At 54.3% G+C, this 22,212-nt stretch overlaps 2 protein-coding genes across 2 annotated transcripts in view; one reads left to right on the top strand and one right to left on the bottom strand.

The window, feature by feature from the left end:
- Positions 1-14,112, top strand: part of LOC119096717 (formimidoyltransferase-cyclodeaminase) — a 37,092-nt gene extending 22,980 nt beyond the window's left edge. The window contains exons 8-11 of the mRNA XM_037219615.1: positions 1,615-1,756; positions 12,575-12,736; positions 13,099-13,281; positions 13,661-14,112. Coding sequence (XP_037075510.1) covers positions 1,615-1,756; positions 12,575-12,736; positions 13,099-13,281; positions 13,661-13,843 — 670 coding nt within the window. The 3' untranslated portion in view covers positions 13,844-14,112. The remainder of the gene's footprint in view (positions 1-1,614; positions 1,757-12,574; positions 12,737-13,098; positions 13,282-13,660) is intronic.
- Positions 14,113-14,738: 626 nt separating this feature from the next.
- LOC119097561 (cyclin N-terminal domain-containing protein 1-like) lies at positions 14,739-17,575 on the bottom strand. Its single transcript, XM_037220594.1, has 6 exons — positions 17,458-17,575; positions 16,395-16,575; positions 15,882-16,050; positions 15,531-15,641; positions 15,039-15,146; positions 14,739-14,813 (listed from the first exon to the last, which is right to left on the bottom strand). Exons 1-6 carry the CDS (start codon positions 17,573-17,575, stop codon positions 14,739-14,741), a joined length of 762 nt encoding a protein of 253 aa, XP_037076489.1.
- Positions 17,576-22,212: the final 4,637 nt, after the last annotated feature.

Below are 22,212 nucleotides of genomic sequence, written 5' to 3'. Positions count from 1 at the left end.
CATGGAACACCAGGGTCGCCATGGAACAACAGGGTCGCCATGGAACAACAGGGTCGCCATGGAACAACAGGGTCGCCATGGGCCCACGAGGCATCACCGGGACTTTTTAGTTCGAAAGCGGTGATTGAGAGAGAGAGAGAGAGAAATCGTGATGGTGACCCAAACCCTTTTCTGCGAGATCGTCCGCAAATTTGCCATCCGTATCCGGCGTCGCATAAGACTGGCCTCTCTTCGGAATCGTTCTAGGAAGATGGCGTTTTATCCCACGCAGCGACCGCAGCAAGAGGCCTGTTCTGCGAGGGCTTTGGAGGAAGAGACATATTATCCAAGACCGACAACATATGAGCACGTCACTCTGACTTTAAGCCCCTGGGCTTTTTCTATGGGGTCACGGAGAGGACCAGGATTTCAAGACAAAACCGCGGACTTGCAGGGTCTTAAGGCACCTGTGGAAGCGATCGTAGCGTTCATCTCTAAGGTTCTCTGCCGACATACAACAAAATTCACGCATAAGATTAGCACGTCCCTGTAACACCGGGGAGCGCATGTCGAGGAGGTGATATCAGGCTTTGTTTTGTTATTTACAACAGATTTTGCTGATCTGCAGTCTTGGAGTGAGTCTTTTGGTATCCATGTATCACTCTCACGTTTTTTGAATCCACGGACGGGCTTGCATTGTTTGGTGCTACATGGAAGCCGAGTTGTGTGACATTAGCAGCGTTCCCTTACTTCTGGAACGCCCGGTATACGTAGGAACAGCGGTCTGACCAAAGGTCACATTCATGAACATATGAAGCGCGGCGCCGCAGGCATGGAAACGACTGACGTCCATTGAAATAGCCACAACTGTAAAGGGTATAAACTGAGCTGCATTTAGGCCCATCAACATGCTCAAATTGGGCGATATCAACGGTCATCACAGGTCTGTTAAAACCACCAACGAGTTTTTGGTTCCTGTCGCCCCTGCTCGCAGCAGCGCCCGCACAGTCCGCAGATTAAATCCGACCCTCGACTTCGCTTCGCCGAATGAAGTCGTAATTTTCGCAGCGATAATTCTGACTCAACTCGCCGTCGACTCCCTGAGTCATCGGTCGGTGTGTGGAAGTTCCGGAGCGCGGGTTTGTCGCTGTCACCGCCGGCCTTCTTCCCGGACGCACAAAGGGAGGCTCGCTCCGCCAAGCACAACCAAACAGACCTCCAGGGCTAGGTCTAGCGGTTAGCACGCTCGCACGCCGACGGCGGACGCTTTGCATTTCGCCGCCTTTGCGTCCGCGAGAGCAGAGTCATCTCGCCGTTAGTGTGGCGCAGTCACGACGCAAGGGTCTGCCGTGTCCAGCAAAGCTTCCAATACCAAGGCACGAGCCGTCTCTTCCCCTCACGATTCTCGACCCCAGGTCATCCCGCCGCCGTCTGGATCCCGCCATATCCAGCCCGCGGCCTGTGCGGGCCCCGGCCGCCTCCTCGTCACGGGCCTTTACCGCCGCGCGTCCGTTACCATGCTCGCCGGGGGTCGCAGGCGATGACAGTCGGCTGCAGACGGACAATCGGCGCCTGTCGCCGCACCCAGTGGACGCTGAGGTCACCGGATGACGTCATGACGGCCGTCGGTTTCAGCCAGCGGATCATCGAGTACCGGCTGCCGGCGCCGGCGGCCGGCCGGCTGGCCGCCCTGCCCGTCTCCCAGTTCGTCCGCCAGGTGGCAGCGCGCTCGGCCGCCCCAGGTGGCGGATCTGTCGCTGCTCTCTGCGCCGCTCTGGTGAGTATCTGTCCCCCTGCTGAAAACCTCTGAGTCGGAGACCTGCTGAGGGTGCCCCATGCCCTGATAGGTGAACATCGCCATGAAGACGCCTGCGCGCGGCGCCGTTTTATGAGTCAGGGTGAGACGTTCAGTGGAGGAAGCTTGGCCTGTCTTGTTTTGTCACCATCTGTATGTGACTGCTTTCCGGTCCCTTTGAGAGACCGCGCTCGGCATAAGTTACCTGCCCACCCGGGAATCAGCGGTTAGCTACCATGCCATTGGAGCCTCGCGTTCTAAACCTAGTTCGCGGGTGCCGAAGAGCTAACAAAGATACTTGTTTCTGCCGACCGTCAGGTAACAAATCTTCCGTTCGGAGTCGCACCCCACCAACCATTATACGTTTTTGGGGGCCAGGCAAACGCACTAGGAAAAGTATGTTGTTGATGGAAGCTACTCTCCTGCTGTGAAAGGGGCTATTTACCCACCCCCCCCCCCCCCCCCCCCCATACAGAGGACCGCGTCCTCTGGCCGTCTCTCCCGTTATAACGAACTGTTGCTCACTGGTCGGCGGTATTTTGTCTTTGGTTTGCCGTCACGTGTTCCTTCTTCGGAGAACTGTTTTCTACCGCGCCTCGCTGCCCCAGTCAGCATTGCGGCCTGCCGCCGGGGCGAATTTCGTCGGGGCGACCGGAACGACCTCCCTGGCCCGGCCTTGGCTCTGGCAGCGGCCGACGGTGAGGACTGAGGTGACAAGACGGGCACGCCACCCATCGCTGGCAAAGCACTGCCGCGGGCGCGTCGGACACGGCACCTCTCACGCGCCGTCGGCTCCGACGGTGCCCGTCGCGAGGTGCTGGGACGCGGAGGAGGTCGGCGGGGCAGATGGCGCTGCGGTCGCGTCGTCTGGCGGCCCTGGCGCCGGCGGGACTGGCCCCCGGGGTATCGATCCCCGGCGGCCGGACGCCGGCCAGAACAGGCCTCCTCCCGGCCGACGGCCGCCCAGATACACTGTTTTGGCGAGCAGCGGCCGGGCCAGACGGGGGTGGGCCGTCCCGCTGACGAAACGGCCCTGGCCTGCCTGGAGACCGCGGGCCGACGGGCGGGCCGCCCGGGCCGGCCGACCGGGCCGGCCGACCGGACCGGACCCGCCCACGACCCGGCTCGAGCGCGCCGAGAGCGGCTGCTCGGATCGGGCAGAAGTGACCCGTGACCCCGGCCAGAATAGTATGCGCTGCTCATGTGTAAAGGCCAACGCAAGACATGACTTGGTGGACGGCGAGATCGGTTATCTGAGTAGCCTTTGCTCATAGCAGTTCGTGGATGCATCGGTGCTTAAGGTAGTCTGCATAGTGAGTCAGCCGCTCGGTACACTGATAAAGCATGCCTGACCTGTGGAAAACCTTATCGCTGTGTCACAGGAAGGCGGCCCTCGTCACACAAAGCCAGGGATGAGCGGCCCCGGAACCCAACCAGAACGGTGTCCCCAAGCCAAAGTCACATGACGATTATCTGTCCGGACGGCGAAACGCCCCTAATCCAGATAGAATGCGCCCCAAGCTCCGGTGGAGAGACGCCCCCCATTCCCCAATCCGAGGCAAAAATACGCCCAGGACTCAGCGGAGAGGCATTACAAGATTAGGATAAGCGGCGTCCTCAGAGTTGGAGTGGAGCGAGGCTGCAGTTTTGTCAGGAGGACGTCCCAATGTCCTTGTAGAGGGACACCCGAAGTCTGTAGGTAATTGGGTGCCCCAAGCTAAAGTACAGGTGTCCCTCAAGTCTCATCAGAGAAGCACCTAAATCGAGATGTGCGCCCTCAAGCGTGGCAAGAGGGACGCGCCAGGAACAAGTAGAAGTGTGCCTCATAATTTTTGTGGGGAGCGCTGATAAACGCAAACTCGGAAGCACCCAGCCTGGGAGGACTTGCACGGTTCCTGAGCAGTGGCACCTTATTTCAGGCAGAGGGCTTCACAGAGGTGATAGGGGACGCTCAGCACCTCATTCACTTCGATTGGGCATAATGCGCCCCCTATCCGCCTTTGAGTGGACTCCGAAGCCAGTAACCAAAGGGAAAACTACAGTCAACCAAAAACCAAGAAGTAGAGTGGTGTTTCCAAGACCAGGACGGCCGTCCTGAAGCAGAGCGGAGCTCTGAGCTCTGGGTGAAGGCCCGTGTTGTCTGCTGGATGTTGGGTCCGGGCCATCACGTGGTAGGCGCGTCGCCAATGAAGCATGCAGTTTCGCGTGTCAGAAGCATGATCAGAACGCCTATCGCTTCTGAAGTAAGAGGGCACGTGAAATATGTGATCTGAGAAGTTCTGATGATAAAGCACGGCTGCTTCTGGGCACTCAGCATCATCAGCCAAATCGGTCCGAAACTTTCCTGCGAAACTACACTGCAAAGCCTTAAGTAGTTGTTAGTTCCCAAATGTTCGCTAGCCAGGGCAAGTTGAGGTGGCCATTGTAAGGGCTCCCAGAGATCACGCGTACCAATTATTCAGGAGGACGACAAGTTTACGAAGAGCAAGTAAGTTAGTTTTGGACGAATGTGCCTAAGTTTTTTATGTCATAGCTAATCTATTTATGCCTTGATCTCTGATCCTTGATCCTTTGCTTTTAGGTTTAAGAAAGGACTTACGACTGTGGATTGTATGAATTCATGCATTATTGATCCGTTCATTCGACGACGGAACTGGACCAGCGAATGACCCAAATATGCATTAGTGGCGAAATGCATTACGGTATTGACGAGCTCAAACTAATTGGTACAGGTAGAAAACCTTAACGAATTTACGCATACATACAGCTTGGCCAACGTATGAGTAAATAGAGCAGAGATGTTTGCTATCCTCACGAAACCAGCACTTGATGCAGTTCACCTTCTGGAGAAGAATCATTGTTGGGGGTAGAGTTGTGTGAGCCGTGGCATGTCGCGTTAAAAAGTGCCTACAATTCGTACAAGCATCAGTAGAGAAGACATTGGGTTAGGACCGTGGGCTCTCACGTGGAAGATCCGAGTTAGAATCTCGGGTGAGGCATGCCCGCAAGGCTTTGCGAACGCTGCGGTCTCGGGTGTTGAGTAGAATGGTCTGCGACCACGTGTGTTGTATTCCTTAGAAAAGTAAGATCGGAGTTTTGGCGATTCGGAAAAATCGAGAAGAGTCGAGGCTATGAGTAGCGCGAGAAACATTACCGGGATTTCGTATGGATATGCATCACCCATCATACGATAAGTAACACGCGTGGACGTTTGAGGTGTGCGTTACAGCCCGTTTTCCTGGTACGTCGAATGAAAGTAATGGAAATATGGAAGCATTTCCTTCTTCAACTCGTTATCGGGTCATGAATCATTCGCAGAGCCCAAATTTGGGGGAAAATAACTTTGTCTTTTTGACTGAGCGATCCAAGGTTGCATGGCTTGGCGTTCCACGTTGGAAATAAACCTGCATGACTTTCTCAGCCCACATTACGAGTCCTTTAGGGAAATCACGACGTAAAAGAAATCCCAGAGCTTATTTTATGCAAACCTCGGCTTTGGAGCATGACTGTGATCTAGCTATTTTGTGGGCGTCTCGCCACTAATGAACCGATTAAATAGCACACTGGCACTCATCGCTCAGATCTGAACGATGATAGATCCTGCTATCTTGGAACCGAATTTCTGTTGCGTGCGATTTCTGGCCCGGTAAAAACAACTGTAGACTGGGTTGTAGCGTAGGACATTTTTTCAGATTCCATGCCGATAGTTATCTGATGTTGCTTGTGTAGACTGGGTTGAAGCGTACGAGATTTCTTCAGACTCCATGCCGATGGTTATCTGATGTTGCTTGTGCAGACTGGGTTGTAGCGGAGGATATTTCTTTAGACTCCATGCCGATGGTCATCTGTTGTTGTTTGTACGCTAGCACAAGAACATCGGGCTAGTAAAATGTCATGCGTTATGTTGTTTATTCCGTCCAAATGAGATTTGTTTTTGGTCGGAATAGGAGCAATGGGATGGTGAATTCTCCATTTCTTGGTATGCGTGTATTTGCACCATCTACAGCAAAATCAATCCAGATATAATTATAAGATTGATTAAGTTGAAAATATTTCATTTGCGGTAGGAGAATTAAGGCAATCTTTGATGGAGCACGAAACCAAAATCGGAGCAAAGAACGCAAAGCGAGAAAGGTGTGTACCGACGTATTAATGACTTGTCAACCAGGCACCCTATGCATTTGCTGGTCGTTAGACCCTCGGAGACCTATGAATAAACCATCGAAAACGTCTGCAAAACATGAGTGTACTTGTTCTGCGGTGACAGCTGGCCCTCATCATCTTCAGGGATTGGTTCCAACGAAAATATCCGCGGCAGCCTGAATCAGACCGGCACACTTTGCAGGAGTCCAGCTCAGGCTCTTGGTCCGAGTTTGAGTCAAAGGGTTTGCAGACATGGTCTTAATAGATAAATTATCAGTTAAATCAATTAATGTATGTTTACGCTATGTGAGTCCTGTAATCATTCATGATGGGCCTAGGCACAGTGAGTCTGCGACGTTGCGTCCTGCGTTTAAATATGTGGTGCGATAAATGCCTGGTGGCAATCCATGGAGATGACGTGAAAGTCAAGCCTTCGTTGTCGATATTTAGATGTGCTTCAGCTGCTAGCCACATATGTCAAGATCAAGTACAGAACAGGCTTTAAGGGGACCTGACCTGACAAAATGAATGATTATGCATGTAGAAATCTGCGATGTTTTCCGATTCATGCCGCACTATTTCGCTGGCTTTCCGCTTTAGCGCTGAAATATTTTGACAATGTTCTGACTTAAACATGGGCCATGGAACGCCGACAGGTTACTGTAATGCCTGCATACAGCAATATTATTGGACATTAACGCTAGGAAATGTGTAAATGCGTTAAGAATTTCCGGTTGCTCCGTTTTTGGGGGAATTAACGTACCATGCTCATTATAGCAGTTTCAGCTTCTTTCAGAAAGAATACAGCTGTTTTTGTTTTGTGTAGGCTTAGTCCCCTGACCCGGGCTACCCGCCGACTCAAAACGGCCTTGCGATCATGAGCTTCGACCACTCCCCAGCGGTCCCACTGCGTCCCGGTACAGCCCCGTGGTCACAGAACCGCGTGCGCGTTCAAACACGATTAAACGGCACAGTTGCCAAGGATTTATTGGAGGCGGAACCTAACGCTCCTGCAGGAGGCTGGTACGGGCCCGGCGGTCGGCTAACGTCGGAGCGATGGATGGCAGATGTTTCGCTGAGTCAGCGTGGTGCGGGGAAGCGCTGAGAGGCTCCTGAGCAGGACAAATATGGCCTGATATGAGGCCAGCTCTAAACGTCCACCCATCCAACAAACAATGCCGAAATGTTCCACCCGCTTTTTTGTCCTGTCAGACATAATACAAAATGACAGCTTTTCGGTTATGTCTTAAATATTTATCCCCTCTTATAACTGCTATCAACGAACTGTTCCTCGAAACGCGCGTCCAGTGTAATCGTTTGCGAATTTCCGTCTTGAGATAATGATGGGCTGCGTGATGAGCCCTCCTCGCATGTCCCTGCCATTTGCCATGTCCCTGCCACTTGCCTCGGTGCGCGCCGTGGAAGTCCCAACCAGCAGTTGACACCAACATCTCTGGCAATGCGTGTCGCTTCCTGGCTGTGTCAATCAATTCATGCAATGTCTGTCATCTATGTCAAGTATATACGGTCATAGGTGTCCATTAATGTGTGCGATATACTACTAGAGGGGCTGAATCAACAAAGAAGTTGCATGTTTGTTTTTCAGAGGGCAGAACAGGACAGAAAATAATTAAACAAGTAGACATTACCTTAACCCTATCAAGTCGCGAACATACAAAATATTGACTCGTTAGTGTGCATGCCTCGGTCTGTGCCGTGTGAGACAGAACACTGCCAAAATATCAGCACCTTTGCCATGTGTTCGCCTCCCGCAGAGCTCATGCGAAGGTCAAAATTCACGCATAGCTGCTGTAGCGTCACGCTGCGACTGTTGGCAACATAAAACAGCCAATCTATTCTGCAAAGCACATGGTGAAGTCCTATGTACTTAATTTGAGATAAATGCGCCGGCAGGCGTAACTCTCTCAGCGTACAGCGAGCATCTACCAGTAACAGTGGGCGCTCTCGGAAGCCGCCTTAGAGATAACTGCAGTCAACATCGCAGTTAGGAATCGTCTGAGGCCGGCGAGCCTGAACCCGTAGCTCCGATGGTCTGGACAGTTAGCTCGAGGTTCGATCACCGCTGTCGGCTGTCAATAGAAGCTGACACAAAGGTCACGAGTCACCACAGGCTTTCTAATCGCCCTTTAGTCATTGTGTGTGTCATCAATAATTTCTTTGACATCGCTGATTGCCGCTCATGACGCAAACCTCTCACTGAAGACTGTTCAGGAGCTCAGAGCTCGTAACCGGTATTGAACCAAAAGAGTGGCAACTATCGGTGTCGACATCGTGGAGACACAGCGCATCCCAGTGCTCTCGCCGTGTGTTTATTGTAACTGACGCCTGTGATCCGTAATCAATAGCTAAACGCGTCGCAGTGCTGGCGGAGATGGCGGTGCTCCATTTAGGTTAGCGTACATGAGGTATTTTACAAATACGCGCCAGTCCGGCGTGTCTCGAATTGCCAGGGAGCTGAGCATCGCAGGGATCCTGCAGAGGCCTATCAGTGTGGGCCACATGACAATCACATTCACCTCAACACCAGTTTGACAAACGTGGTGGTTTTTGTTTCCACTCTCACCACACACACACACACACGCACGCACACACATCGGCGCCGCTGGAGGCGGGCCGCCAGGTGGCGTGCCGCTCCTTGTCGAGTCGGAGAGCGCGCGCACCGGCTCATTTGACGACCAGCGGCTCGGAAAACGCGGCCGGGTAGCGCGACCGGTGATGGATGCGCCCCTGATGACGGATTCGTGCATCCGTGATGGCTGATGGACGGCCGGCTGATGGATCCGAGCTGTCGGACCCATCGACGGCGTCGGCGGCGGATCCACGTGCGGTGCGTCCCAGCTGCACCCGGCGTTCGAGTCCGCCGCCCGCCACTCACCCAGCATAGATCTGATCCGTGACGATTGGTACCATCCGAGCCGCGGGGCTGCCCAGCGTCACATCGCACTGTATTGTGGGGTTTGTTGAAAGTGATGACCGTGGGGAACTAGTTAGAAGTATGGCGACCCTGGCTTCCCCCATCCCGGCTCGTTGGTCTATAATAGCTGAGTCTCCGGCACTCTTCCAGATCACAATCACTCTTGCTGTCTGATGCGTGGTCTGTGTGGTCGAGCTAGCCCGCGTGGTCTGCTCTCCACTAGTTTAGTTTAAAAGTTTCCTTCGCTTTCTGGTTCACCTCGTAACCTGTCCCCGCAGTGGTACGTCGTGAAGATTTATGTACCGAGCACGGCACGATACGGCATACGGTAGTTGTACGATAATGCAGTACGTAGTGTACCGCACCACCCAGTGTGGTGAATTGCGTTGTGTTCTACACGGACGTGTGTGACATACATACCTCATGTTTGACTGCCCCAGTTTTGAGGGTAGCCAGCTGATATGTCCTTAATAAAGCCATGGTTTTCTAACTGGCGAAAGGCAGCACAGAACCTTGCTGCGGTAGTAAGGAAAACTACAGGAGATAAAGCAGTCATCTGAATATAAGATGTCCAATGCTAAAATGTAAGAACGGCTTGCGTGGAACATACTGATTCGGAACGATGGTCGCTATCACTGCACACTTTTGACGTGCTGTGGTGAACGACACCAATTCGTTACGATGGTGACGCCATGTAATGTCCGACTGACCTTCTGGCCTTATCGACATGGAGTGCTTCTGCCTCATACATGGTGTCGATAGTAACGACCCAAGCAAATGAACATTGTGAATTTCCCAGCGCAGCGATGGCCTTATTCCTTTACGTCAGCGCTGGGCCATCGGGTCAGCGTCGGTGACGATCAATATGCAAATGTCTGAGCCCGTGGCTTCGCTTGCAGCTTGAGAGCTTAGTTGAGCTCGCGTCATAGAGACGATCAGCGCTGATGGCGACAACAGCTAACAGGCCCTCTTGCCTGGCACACTGTCGTCACGTGCCTGTGCAGCGGTTGTGTGTGACGCGATGTTGGTATTGTGCGCTCAGGCAGGGGCTTAGGTAGGGGCTTAGAGGCACGGGCTCAGGCAGGCGTTTCCAGAAGCATAGGTAGCGCAATATTTCTGGAATCGCCCAATTCACTGCCCAAGCAGGGGCGAATAAATAAACTCCTTGGGGTCCCTTGCCGTGCCGTGGTACCGCCACAATGCATCCAGATGGCACGGGCCTTTTAAAGCAATGCTGCGTCAAGTCAGATCAACGGACCTGGCAAGTATTTGGGCTTGGTGACGGACATTGTGACGTTCTGGTAACGTCACACGCAGAAACCGGGTTTTAATGTCAACGATCCAAGTCGCGTCAGGTCCTGGCAAGTCAGTTCATGCCAGGTCCTGGTAAGTCAGGTCATGTCAGGTCCTGGCAAGTCAGGTCATGCCAGGTTCTGGCAAGTCAGGTCACGTTAGGTCCTGGCAAGTCCGGTCATGTCAGGACTTGTCAGATCACGTGACTGTCCCCTAAAAACGCCTACTCGCGTCAGATTAGGCCAACTTGTGGCGAACATGAATAGTGTTAAGGTGAGGACAATATTTTTGTGTACCTGGATGTATGAGGGAGAGACGATCGATGATAAAGATCCGTAAAAGCATCGAATGGCCTTTCATAAAAGACAGCGACTCTTCCAAACATATTTCTTTGTTCGTTGCGCCACGCATCGTTTTTTAACAGAGGGCAAATGCAGCACTCACGACTGGCAGAAGCTGGTAAACGACATGAGTTAAAACCCAGATTTCGATGAGTGGTACTGGACGTTGATGGCATAGGGCTGTTTGAGTCCGATGTAGCTGTCCCGCCGCTGGAATTGGTTCCAGCCGGCAGTACTGCACGTCGCGCTCCTCGGAGAGAGAAGGCTTATGCAGGGCCACGCCACATCCGTGAATTCCGACAGGGGATTGATGTAAGTGCCTTGGCAGGGTATGCCTGGCCTATGAAGACAGGCAGAAGCCTGATTCCTATAGGGGATTGATGTAAGTGCCTTGGCAGGGTATACTCGGCCTATAAAGACAGGCAGAAGCCTGTCTTTAAGTTCCTTTACAGTGTAGCGTCCGTTTCCGATGGTATAAATGCATGTTGCGTTCGTACACCACATTCATGGCATGCTTTGAATGCATTACACGTGCGCGTGTTTGGTGGATCAGACCTAGAACCTCAGTAAGGGTGAGCAGTTAGACGACAGAGTTCACACAGCAGCAGCCTTGCTCGCGTGGCTGGGCTCTGTGGGCCGCAGCGAACTCTGGCTCACCTCCGCAGGCGCGACAGCTGTGCTTCGCTGCCGATCATGGCACGGTCGGTCATCGGCTGCGTAGCTGGTAGATGTACCCGCAGGTTCGGCGGCAGCAGCTGGACATACCGCCAGTGACATTTCTCCCTCGCTAGGTGTATGCGGAATTGGTATCAGTATTTCAGGTTTAGTCTGAATATGCACAGAATCACCGCCCCAGCACGCATGATGTGCACCTAGAGGTTAGGCTCCACGGATTTCTGCCTGGTCTTTTTTTGTGATACGCAATATATATATATATATATATATATATATATATATATATATATATATATATATATATATACGTATTGTGATACGTTCCCATGTCAGCGTCGATGTGGTGGCGGAGAGGAGGCGGTACTATCCGTGCTGGCAGGAGCGGGCAGCCCCCGCGCCCCTCCCCTCCCCAGTTTCTTCGCAAACGACACAGCGTTTATGTGGCGGCGGAGAGGAGGCGGTGCTATCCGTACTGGCAGGAGCGGGTAGCCCTGCCAGTACCCCTCCCCTCCTCAGTTTCCTCGCATACGGCACGGCTGTGCATTGGCAATGACGCTGGGAGACGCCTCCCTGACCGGTGACCTTTGGTCCAGACCGAGCCGTCGTCAGCTGCGCCCGGGTTGGGGGGGGGGGGAGTGGGACGGGGTGTGGGATCGGCCGATCGGTCGCTCGCTGGGCAGACACGGCTCATTTTCCCGTCGTTCGCACGGCTGCTCGGCAGAAAGCGCCCAACTCCCGAGATGACCGTGCTCCCGAGCTCCCGAGCGCCGAACTCTCCATGTGACGTGCCCCGAGCTCCCGAGCGCCGAACTCTCCATGTGACGTGCCCCGAGCTCCCGAGCGGCGAACTCTCCATATGACGTGCTCCCGAGCTCCCGAGCGCCGAACTCTCAATATGACGTGCTCCCGAGCTCCCGAGCGGCGAACTCTCCATATGACGTGCTCCCGAGCTCCCGAGCGCCGAACTCTCAATATGACGTGCTCCCAAGCTCCCGAGCGGCGAGCTCCCAAGATGACGCGCTCCGGCCGTCCGAACCCGTCATTGGTACCCTCCGACTCCCTTTCAGCCGAGAGTGACGATGAGATTCCATGCTAGTTTGCATCCGTGGTGTGTATGTATGCGTGTGTGCGTAGTACTTGTGTACCGAATTCCGACCAGGTCATCCGTCTTAGTCCCGTCGCAGACGGGCCTTTCTGAGGCACAAACTGTTTGTCACTTCCAAACAGGCCGTCTGGCGTGCTGACCGATGGGTCGCTCCGTCTAACGCGCATTCGCAAGTGCTTGCAGTTGCCTTGCTATTATGCCTGATTGCCTGGATGCTCGTGGTCCTGTCGCTCTGCAGCCGTGGAAGTCGTTCCCCAGCACCATCTGCCGACATGTTGTGTGTCATTGCTTCATATTCCATCCGACAGGGGGCAGGCCTGGCGAGCATGGTTGGGAGGATGACGTACGGGAAGAGACAGTGGGAACACCTGGACACTGAGATGCGCCGGCTGATACCCGTGTTCCACAACATCGTCGATGGTCTGGTGGCAGCCATCGATGACGACACGTCCGCATTCAACGACTACATGGTACAGTCTTGATAGATCGGAACCTCACGTGTCTCGCCTCACAGCATCGCGCATCACGCGCATGCGCTGGATTCACGTCGCCGTTGTATGAGCGCCGTCTAGAGTCACAGAATTCATTTCCACATCAAAATTGATCAGTCGCTTCCCGCGACGGGGTGTCGAGTGCCTCCCTCCTCCCCGCCCTCCCGGGGGGGGGGGGGGGGGGCGCGGTCTGAGAGTCGGACGGGCTGGGAGGGCGGTCTTAGAATCGGACGGGCTGAGAGGGCGGTTTAAGCGGTGGACGGGCTCCTCAGCACCAGACACCGATGCGGTCGCTCACAGGGCCAACTCCCCGCCGGTGTAACTCCGCCGCCATCCGCCAGGCGGCGCTGAAGCTGGCCCGCTCGACGCCGGAGGAGGCGACGGCGCGCGCGGCAGCCATGCAGGCGGGCCTGCGCTCGGCCGTGGCGGTGCCGCTGGGCTTGATGCGCCGTATCCAGCAGCTCTGGCAGCCGCTCGCCGAGCTGGCGCCCCTCGGCAACATCGCCACCAAGTCCGACCTGCAGGTACCCGCCGCTGTGGCGTCGCTAGTAGTCGCGGACGTTACGCGAGTTGGTAAATAGCCTAGCCTCGGCGAGCCGTGGCGCATCTCAGGCGCGTGCGGCCCGGGCACACATAACTCGTTTGTCGTCAGCAAGGGGGTGGACGGTCGACACAGGACCTCTAAAACACAATCTAAATGTGACCTGGTCCAAATGTAAGCCAGAAGGTTAAGGATAATCGTCGTTTGTGTCGAATATGTCCATGTTGTCATTTATCCCCGGAAACTGACGCTTGAAAAGGTGTGAAATATTTAAATTCCTGAGATGATGCTCAGGCACCGCTCCCAGTTGCGCCTCCGCTGACCCATTGCCCCCCCCCCTCTTTCTCCGTGCGTTTGCGCAGGTGGCGGTCCGGTGTCTGGAGACGGCCTCCTGGGGAGCCCTCCACAACGTGGCTATCAACCTGGATGACGTGGAGGACGCCCAGTTCCGGCAGCAGACACTGCAGGAGGCGGAGCAGCTGGCCAGCGAGGCGACGTCGAACAGCCGCCAGCTGCTGCAGGTCCTGGAGGCCCGTCGTCAGTAACGCCACGCACGGGCCCAGGTCACGGTTAGGGACCGACGGCTTCGGTTCCGGCGGTGGGTCCCGGCAGCGACCAGGCGCTGCCAGCTGTGGGATACTGTGGCGGGCCTCCGACGCCGACGACAGCGGCGCACGGAGGCCGGCCGTCAGCGAGCGCGACCATCAGCGGCCAACGAACAGCGCTCTGGCCGCAAAGCGTCCTGGGCCAGGGTGTGTAAATGGCGGGTAAATGTCCGGCGAATACACGCTCGGTGGAGCGAGCTCAGCATGAACGCGAATACATACAGGCGCGCAAATTAAGAGCTCTTTCTGGGATTGGAAAACAACACAGATATGCTTGATGATATATTAATCAACAAAAGTAAGCTCGGCGTAAAAAGCCACTTACGAAGAAAACGCATTGCTCATCTGAACTAACTTCAACAGAACTATCCTCCGCATCTGCAACCACAGCGCTCGCAAAGGTGTGCCATTCACACTAATATCACCGACAACTTCTAAACAGAATGACTGATGGTAGCCGAATATTGATGAGACACACACACATGATAGCACACACCCGTGTCGACCGTTTCATCTGTGTCCACCAGGCCCGCACCTATAAGCACGCTTCTGTGCCCATTTGGGTGTCGCAGTGTTCATACGTCCGCTCCGCGTTCATTATCCGGTCCCCGTGGCCGTCAACGGGTCTCGCGGCTCGCCAGCTGGCCCGTATGCCATCAGCCGGTCCCTGTGACGTTTAGCCGGTCTCTGGGCGCAGCAGCCGGTCTCTGGGCGCAGCAGCCGGTCTCTGCGCCCAGCAGCCGGTCCCTGTGACGTTTAGCTGGTCTCTGGGCACAGCAGCCGGTCTCTGGGTCCAGCAGCCGGTCCCTGCGACCAGCAGCCGTTCCCGCGTCCCTCAGTCGGTCTCCATGCCAGGCAGCAGATCTCGCAGCAGCAGCTCGGCCAGCTCCAGCAGGTCGCCGGCTGGGATCTGCGTCAGTTCAGCCAGCAGCGCCACCAGCTCGTCGCTGCTGTCGCGGCGCACCAGGAAGGCGGCGGCGGCCAGCACGGCGGCGGCCAGCAGCACGCTGTCGGCCAGCACAGCGGCGTACTGGCGGCGCGCCGCCGGCACCAGTTGCGCACAGCCTGTGGTGCGCCGGTACAGGCGCAGGTAGAGCGCCGAGCGCCGGACACAAGCGGAGCGGAGCAGGCGCACGGCCGCCGACGGCAGTGCCGGACTCAGCGGCTCCAGCAGGTCCGGGCGCCGGCGCGTCACCACGGCCAGCAGCGTCTCCAGCGTGTCCAGGCAGGTCGGCGAGCTTACCTAGGCGGCGCGTGCCGTCAGACAGGTGGGCGGGAGCCGCGGACGGGCGGCGAAGAACGAACGGACGCGTTACGTAGCCAGAAAGCCCGGCGATCGGTAGGCAGAGGTGGAAGTGCCAGGCTCGAACGCAGACGAGTCAAACCTGGCGGCTTACACGGCGGACATGTAGGGCGATGCTTGCGAAATGCAAGTAGCGAGAGGCCTTAACAATTTCGGTAACACGGATCCCATGTTCCTCAAAACTACCAGTAGTTCAGTCCTACTCGTACATGCATCGTTGGTGAACGAGCTTCTAAACATTCGTGTCACCTTTGCACATCACACGCGCTGCCTATGCCATCGCAATGTGCACTATCAAGCTGATGATTGATTGGCATTACATACCTGAAATTTCAGGGTCTTGAGAACCCTGACCTCTGAGTTAACTACGCTCTCCAAGCTGTAGCAGTGCTTCGCCTCCCGAAGCAGGCCCTTCACACGCTTCGTCGTGACAATCTGCGAAGAGAGCTCCGTTGATCGGATCGGTCGTCTCCTTAAGTTTTTTTTACATTCCCTGGTCGCAGATGGTAACTGTAGTGAATGTAGGTTACGAAATCAGATTACACTGAACCAATCCCTGGTCGTCAGGTACTGCGCAGCCCTCGGAGCTCAGGCGACCATGCACTACACAATACAGCCAAGGTTGTCCGTAAAACCCCTTAGATTTCAACCGTCTGTACAAGTAAACATGCTCACCTTGTAATGCAGAGAAAGTTTTGAAGAGATCTGGACGCAGGACAACATTCTGAGAATGGCCTGACTGTGTATTCGCTCCAGCAAGCTCTTCCACTCCTTATCCCTGTTTGCTCGCTCCACCTTTGTGGTTATGTACTGGGACATCTCCATCATGTGCGCCTGCATAAATCTGATAATATAAAACGAACAAAATAAGGGATCAGGCGGCAGCAGCAGCAGCTGTGGTCCGGTCTAAGGCAATTTACGAGCAGCACATCTCGAGCCATTATGTCTTAAGTCATGAACAATCGGGACCTCACGTACTCTATATCAATCAGGATCTCACGTACTCTATATCAATCAGGATCTCACGTACTCTATATCACCTGGCAGCCAAAACAGACAATGTCGAGCACACAAGAATCTATCCAAAAGCCGAACAGCTCGGCGCACGGCTGTCTTTGTCGGCGCGTGGCAGTGCACAAACATGGAGTGACTGTCCATCATCAGCTGCTCCCACCATCACCGACTGACCGTTCGAACAGCTGCAGCGCGCGGAAGAAGACCGGCGAGGGCTGCGAGAGCCGACGACAGAAGAGGAGCAGCAGGTGGCCTGTAGCCGGGGCCCCGAACACGCCAAAGTGGGCGAGCTCGGAGTCCGGCGGCGCGGCGCCCGCCTGATGCAGACTCTGGCCCCACTCCAGCAGCAGCGCATCTGAGGGGCACAGTCACCGTCACCAGAGACGGGGCAGCGGCCCCCTGGTGCAGACTCTGGCCCCACTCCAGCAGCAGTGCGTCTGAGGCACAAGGTCAGCGTCACCAAAGGCGGGGCAGCGGCCCCCTGGTGCAGACTCTGGCCCCACTCCAGCAGCAGTGCGTCTGAAGAGTACGGTCAGCATCACCAGAGACGGGGCAGAAGCCCCCTGGTGCAGACTCTGGCCCCACTCCAGCAGCAGCGCGTCTGAGGGGCACAGTCACCGTCACCAGAGACGGGGCAGCGGCCCCCTGGTGCAGACTCTGGCCCCACTTAAGCAGCAGTGCGTCTGAGGCACAAGGTCAGCGTCACCAGAGGCGGGCAGCGGCCCCCTGATGCAGACTCTGGCCCCACTCAAGCAGCAGCGCGTCTGAAGAGCACGGTCAGCATCACCAGAGACGGGGCAGCGGCCCCCTGGTGCAGACTCTGGCCCCACTCCAGCAGCAGTGCGTCTGAGGGGCACAGTCACCGTCACCAGAGGCGGGGCAGCGGCCCCCTGGTGCAGGACTCTGGCCCCACTCCAGCAGCAGTGCGTCTGAGGGACACAGTCAGCGTCACCAGAGACAGGAAACAGAGGCTCCCTGACGCAGACTCTGGCCCCACTCCAGCAGTAGCGCGTCTGAGGCATATTCATTGTCGTCAGCCACCTTCTGACATTAATTTAGAAGCAGTGTCTATGGAGCACGGCATGATCCAAATCCAAGAGACGGAACACAGTGGCTTCCTAGTGACGCCCAAAATATCATCAGAACAATACGCGCGTCCTGAACGAGACAACATAGACAATATGACCAATCTAAGACATAATTCAAGCAGGGGTGAAAGGTACGTAAGCCCACTTACCCAAGGCTGGGGCGCTGATGAGCTTTGTGTGGTCGAGGGTATATTCATCGTCTCCCAACTCTTCTGTCGCCATCAAAGACTTCTTAGCCTTCAGTAGAGATGTATCTGCCAATAGCATGGGATATTTGACGTGACATTAAAAACGAACGGGCGGCAACCATAAAGAGATATATGATGACATAACATGCAAGGCCACTGACAGTACACATGGATTCTGCCGCATCCGAACTGATCAATGGCGAAGCCTCGGAGCGGAGAAGGAGGGCGGGCGGCGTGCCTCCGTGGCGGCCGCCACCTCCCCGACTTGAGCTGGGGCCTCTTCGGACGCCCAAGTGCCTTCCAGGCGCCTGGAGGGCGGTTAGATTTATAATTTATTGATGCCTTCCATGACAAATTGAGATGCGCCAATGGTGAATTGGCCTCCCGCAAGATTTCCAGAGACACACGGAGTGATCAACGAAAATTGTGCGCCTGTTGGTACTACCATGTGTTCGTACTGTATCGAGAAAATCAATGATATCTTTTCGAACTGACGCCCTGTTCTGCCATGCAACGCACAGGAAACTGAATATCGCTGTCATCACACGTTCAAATGGACTGTGAAAATCTAAGCATGCGTGATATAACGTCATATCTGGATGAAGATGCAAGCCCTTCACGCCATAGAAGAGGGGATGCACTGCATTTGCCACAAATACTTGCCTAAAACCACATAGAGAACGCATCCAGACCAGGGATTTAACCCAGAAAGGACACGGCGTCACGCCCCCCTCCCGCCCTTCCGGGGCAAAAGGTTTACACCAGGATGCTGGGTGATTTAGCAAAAATTCGTTCCAAATTAGCTCGAGTTCAGAGAAAATTTGACGTTCTCCTCCCACGTGGAACCATCTGGTGCGTGCTTGATCCCGTCAAAGCTCGAACATAGATATATACTTTATGACACATTCCTTCACCTATGCAAAAGCCTGTTGAAAGATGCACAAATGGCAGCAATACGACGGTCTGCAACCAGCCCGTAGCGGTGCGGCCTTCAAGTGCAACGGTGACGTCAAGCTTTAGCAGCACCTCTACAGGCGCGAGCACCGGAGCACAACCTCGAATCTGTTACATCGGGAGGATGTCGTGCATGGATTTCCCACACCTAGGGTTTCCACGCGCTCTGTGCAGGGCGGTGACGTCACTGATCCCGAGACTTCAATGCGGCACGGCCGCTAGCAGCGGAAGTAACGTTGCGGGCGGGCGGGACATCGAAAATCTGCGTACAAATAACGAACAAACTATTGGTGGGAGGCACACAGGATCGCGAAAACGATTTCGTAGAATATAATGGCGAGTATGATGGTGTGCTTATCTAACCTTTGTCACTAACCATTAAAATGTAATGGCATGAGAAGTATAAACGTGCACACGTGAATGATGCAAGCCGGAACAGCTGGGCCGTCGGGCTATTGTTTGTGTCGATAGTGAACGGAACTGTTGTTGGTAGGTGTACATGACCAGCGCGCCAATCGCGTAAAATTGAACGTCAAACATGATGATGTGCCTGACAAGCCTACGCCGCCAACCGCTGCAATGAAGTCGGCGTAGAAATTGAAAACGTTCATGCCAAAACTGCTGCATAAACGGGCGGCCGGGACATGGGACCGCCTTCGAACCGATTATCAACAGGCTGTTCAGCCTGTATAGGGTAGGTGTACATAACCAGGAAGCCGGATACGTAGAACTTAGTAGGGAGTATGATGATGTGCTTATTGCAAGCTTATATCCGTAGCCTTTAAAATGAAACCAACGTGAAAAGCGAAAACGCGCACGCGTGAACTGTAGGAGATAGGTAGTTTGAATATCGGGGCTTCTTTCTTCCCAGTAAAGTAGCCAGTAGATTATTGCTGGAAAGTGCATATATCTGCAAGCCCATCAGGTACAAATTGCAAGCATGAACATGCACTTTGCGAGCTCAGTTCAGTTAGCGTGAGTACTGAATGCGCCTACGTGGGGGCTGGGTACTAAGGAAGGGAGGGAGATGAGCCCCAATTTCCTAAAATCTAGCATTGGCCCCATTAACGTTTATGGAAGAAGAAGTCCAAAAAGCAACGCACGTAAACATCTCACCAGCGCGTGGGTGGCTCGACACTCATGACTGTACAGACAGGTGAGAAGTGAGCATTGTCGGCCCGGCGCACAGGTATGGACCGAGCATGGCGGAAGGCACATAGGCACTGACCGGGCATGGCGGAAGGCACATAGGCACGGACCGAGCATGGCGGAAGACACACAGGCACGGACCGAGCATGGCGGAAGGCACACAGGCACGGACCGAGCATAGTGGAAGACACACAGGCACGGACCGAGCATAGTGGAAGGCACATAGGCACGGACCGGGCATGACGGAAGGCACACAGCCACGGACCGAGCACGGCGGAAGACACATAGCCACGGACCGATCATGGCGGAAGGTACGTAGGAACGGACCGAGCAAGGCGGAAGGTACGTAGGCACGGACCGATCATGGCGGAAGGTGCACAGGCAGGGACCGAGTACGGCGCGTCTAGCGCGCATCATCTGGACGCATCTAACGCCAAAAATACTCAGTGGACGAACAGACTCGCTACGCTCGCTGCTCACTCATACCACCATCGACGGCGGCGCGACTACGGGGTGCGAGGCTTTATACGATCAAAGTGCGTTATAATAGCTTACCGCTTAAGGACACCTCGCACATGATCACGCTCGTCATTAAATTCTACCCAACCAGCTTGTTGGTCATATACATTTGGCATTAACACTTTGTTCGTGATGGATACGAAGACAGCCCGATGTTACTGCTGTCTATGGGAATGATAACCGTGTGGGCGTCTTGACTTTTCACGTCATTGCATTGAAATGGTTTTCCGCAAAGCATATAATCATACTCGTCATAAAATTTCACGTCATCCGCTGGCTGGTCAACTGCACCTTCCACTAAAGCTTTTGCATCATTTGAAGGAATGTTTCGGTGTTCCGGTTGCTTCTCAGCATTCCACCCGGCGTCTAACGACCCGCTATGCATTGAAGTCTCGGTACCAGTAACGCCACACTAACGTTTAAGCGAGGATGAAGCGAGAATCGCCGGACAGTCTTGCCTCTTTTACACAGCTTTGCGGTTACATAACCGTGCTCATATCCACAAACCACGCCCCTGCTAAGTCGGTCACGTTCCCGCTCGCAACATTTGTCCGCTACACTGACCCGCCTTCAGCATTATCTTTTGGCAGGATGGCTGTGTTTCAGATGCACCCGGGTCCACCTCCAGCCGCACTACGCACATTTGGCTCGCCCAAATGGACCGAGTGTCATGCTTCGCGTTGGGCCGCGGCGGAAGGTGGGCAGCCACCTACTTCCACACCTTCTGACTCACAGGCCACATGCCATTCACGTCTGCGTTTCACCTCGCTTTACATGAGCATACTGCACATGAGTCGTCTCTTTTAAGAGCAGAAAACAATGCTCATAATGAAAGCACATCTCGGAATTTCAATACATCTTATCAAGTTTTGCGTAGTGAGGGCTGATTGGTCAACAAAAGTACTTACATGACATTCTAATTTGATAAGGTTACATCAGGTGAGGTACATTTGTTAAGTTTCTTACGTTACATCACGTTACATTACTCACGTTACCAAGTTATTTTGCTACTTAGTGACGTCATGATGCTACATTTGGCTAGGTTAATTCGTGCTGCATATTGACTTATTTTCCCAGTGACGTCACGAATGACTGCCAGGCGCAGCCTTGAACGAGGTTCACATTAATCATCATCCTTGATTTCGAGGAGATATGCGTGGTGGCGCGCGAGCGTGGCTGCTTGCGCGTGCTGAACGGCCCCAGTTGTGTGCGTAATTTTTGTGCAACCGTTTTTCAATATCGTGGGGGAAAAACGATATCGTATTGCTGTGTTAAGACCACAATCATCATTCCTCCATTTTCCAAGCATTATTAGTCCGTAATATTCAAAACTGATCTAACGGGAAAAATTACTGTGACTATGGTCATCATCAGAATTATTATATGAACAAGATAAGCCAATAAACACACCAGTACTCTAGCAAACGTCACTTAACTTTCAGGCGCCGTGAACATGGTTTCAAATCCGATTTTCTTGCAAACTGGACCATAGTTATTTCAATAATCCGGTTTCGGTAAGTCTTGCAGCTTATGCCTTAAGTCATGAATAGTTTATATCATTACATATAATTCATATACTGTCATGTGTCGGTAACATCAGCGCTCGTCCCGGGGACGCCTACTCTCACCGCCAGCGCCGTTGACAGTTGCGGCGTGTCTTCTCAATGAAGGGTGGCTCGCGCATACACGTGCCAGCTGATGGTGACGTCTTTGCTGAGCGAATTGGAATTCCGCATGCTTCATTGCATGGTGTGTATGGCATCACTAGGATACCGAACAAACGTAAAAGGCACTCCAATGCCAGCCAGCGGGCCCTGCGCGCTGATCATGCCCACAAGTTGATAACGACCTATGTGTCGGTCACGCACCATCAGTAACGCACAATCTGTTCCGTCGTGGCATGGGCCAGAGGGCCCATTTCCCAAGCAGGGACAAAGCCGGAACCAGCGATTTCCATTGGTCGGGGGCCCCCAGCGCCTTACGGAGGCCCTGTGCTGGCAAGGGGTCTCAAGTCGGCTGGAGGCAGTGCTCGAGGAGGCCCGAAGGACTGGTTGTAGGTCGCATAAAGAATCGTAGCCCATAGGTGCATGACCT

This window comes from Pollicipes pollicipes, unplaced genomic scaffold (assembly GCF_011947565.3).
Source record: "Pollicipes pollicipes isolate AB1234 unplaced genomic scaffold, Ppol_2.1 Scaffold_4295;HRSCAF=5057_pilon_pilon_pilon, whole genome shotgun sequence".
NCBI classification, from domain to species: Eukaryota; Metazoa; Arthropoda; class Thecostraca; order Pollicipedomorpha; family Pollicipedidae; genus Pollicipes; species Pollicipes pollicipes.
This window is presented reverse-complemented; position numbering and strand designations above follow the sequence as displayed.

Coding starts and splice junctions, on each gene's coding strand:
- LOC119097561 (XM_037220594.1), bottom strand. CDS start 17,575: ATGCTATTGGCAGATACATCTCTACTGAAGGCTAAGAAGTCTTTGATG. Junction 15,642..15,881: donor AACTTTCTCTGCATTACAAG/GTGAGCATGTTT, acceptor CTCTCTTCGCAG/ATTGTCACGACGAAGCGTGT. Junction 15,147..15,530: donor TCAAGACCCTGAAATTTCAG/GTATGTAATGCC, acceptor CGCGCCGCCTAG/GTAAGCTCGCCGACCTGCCT.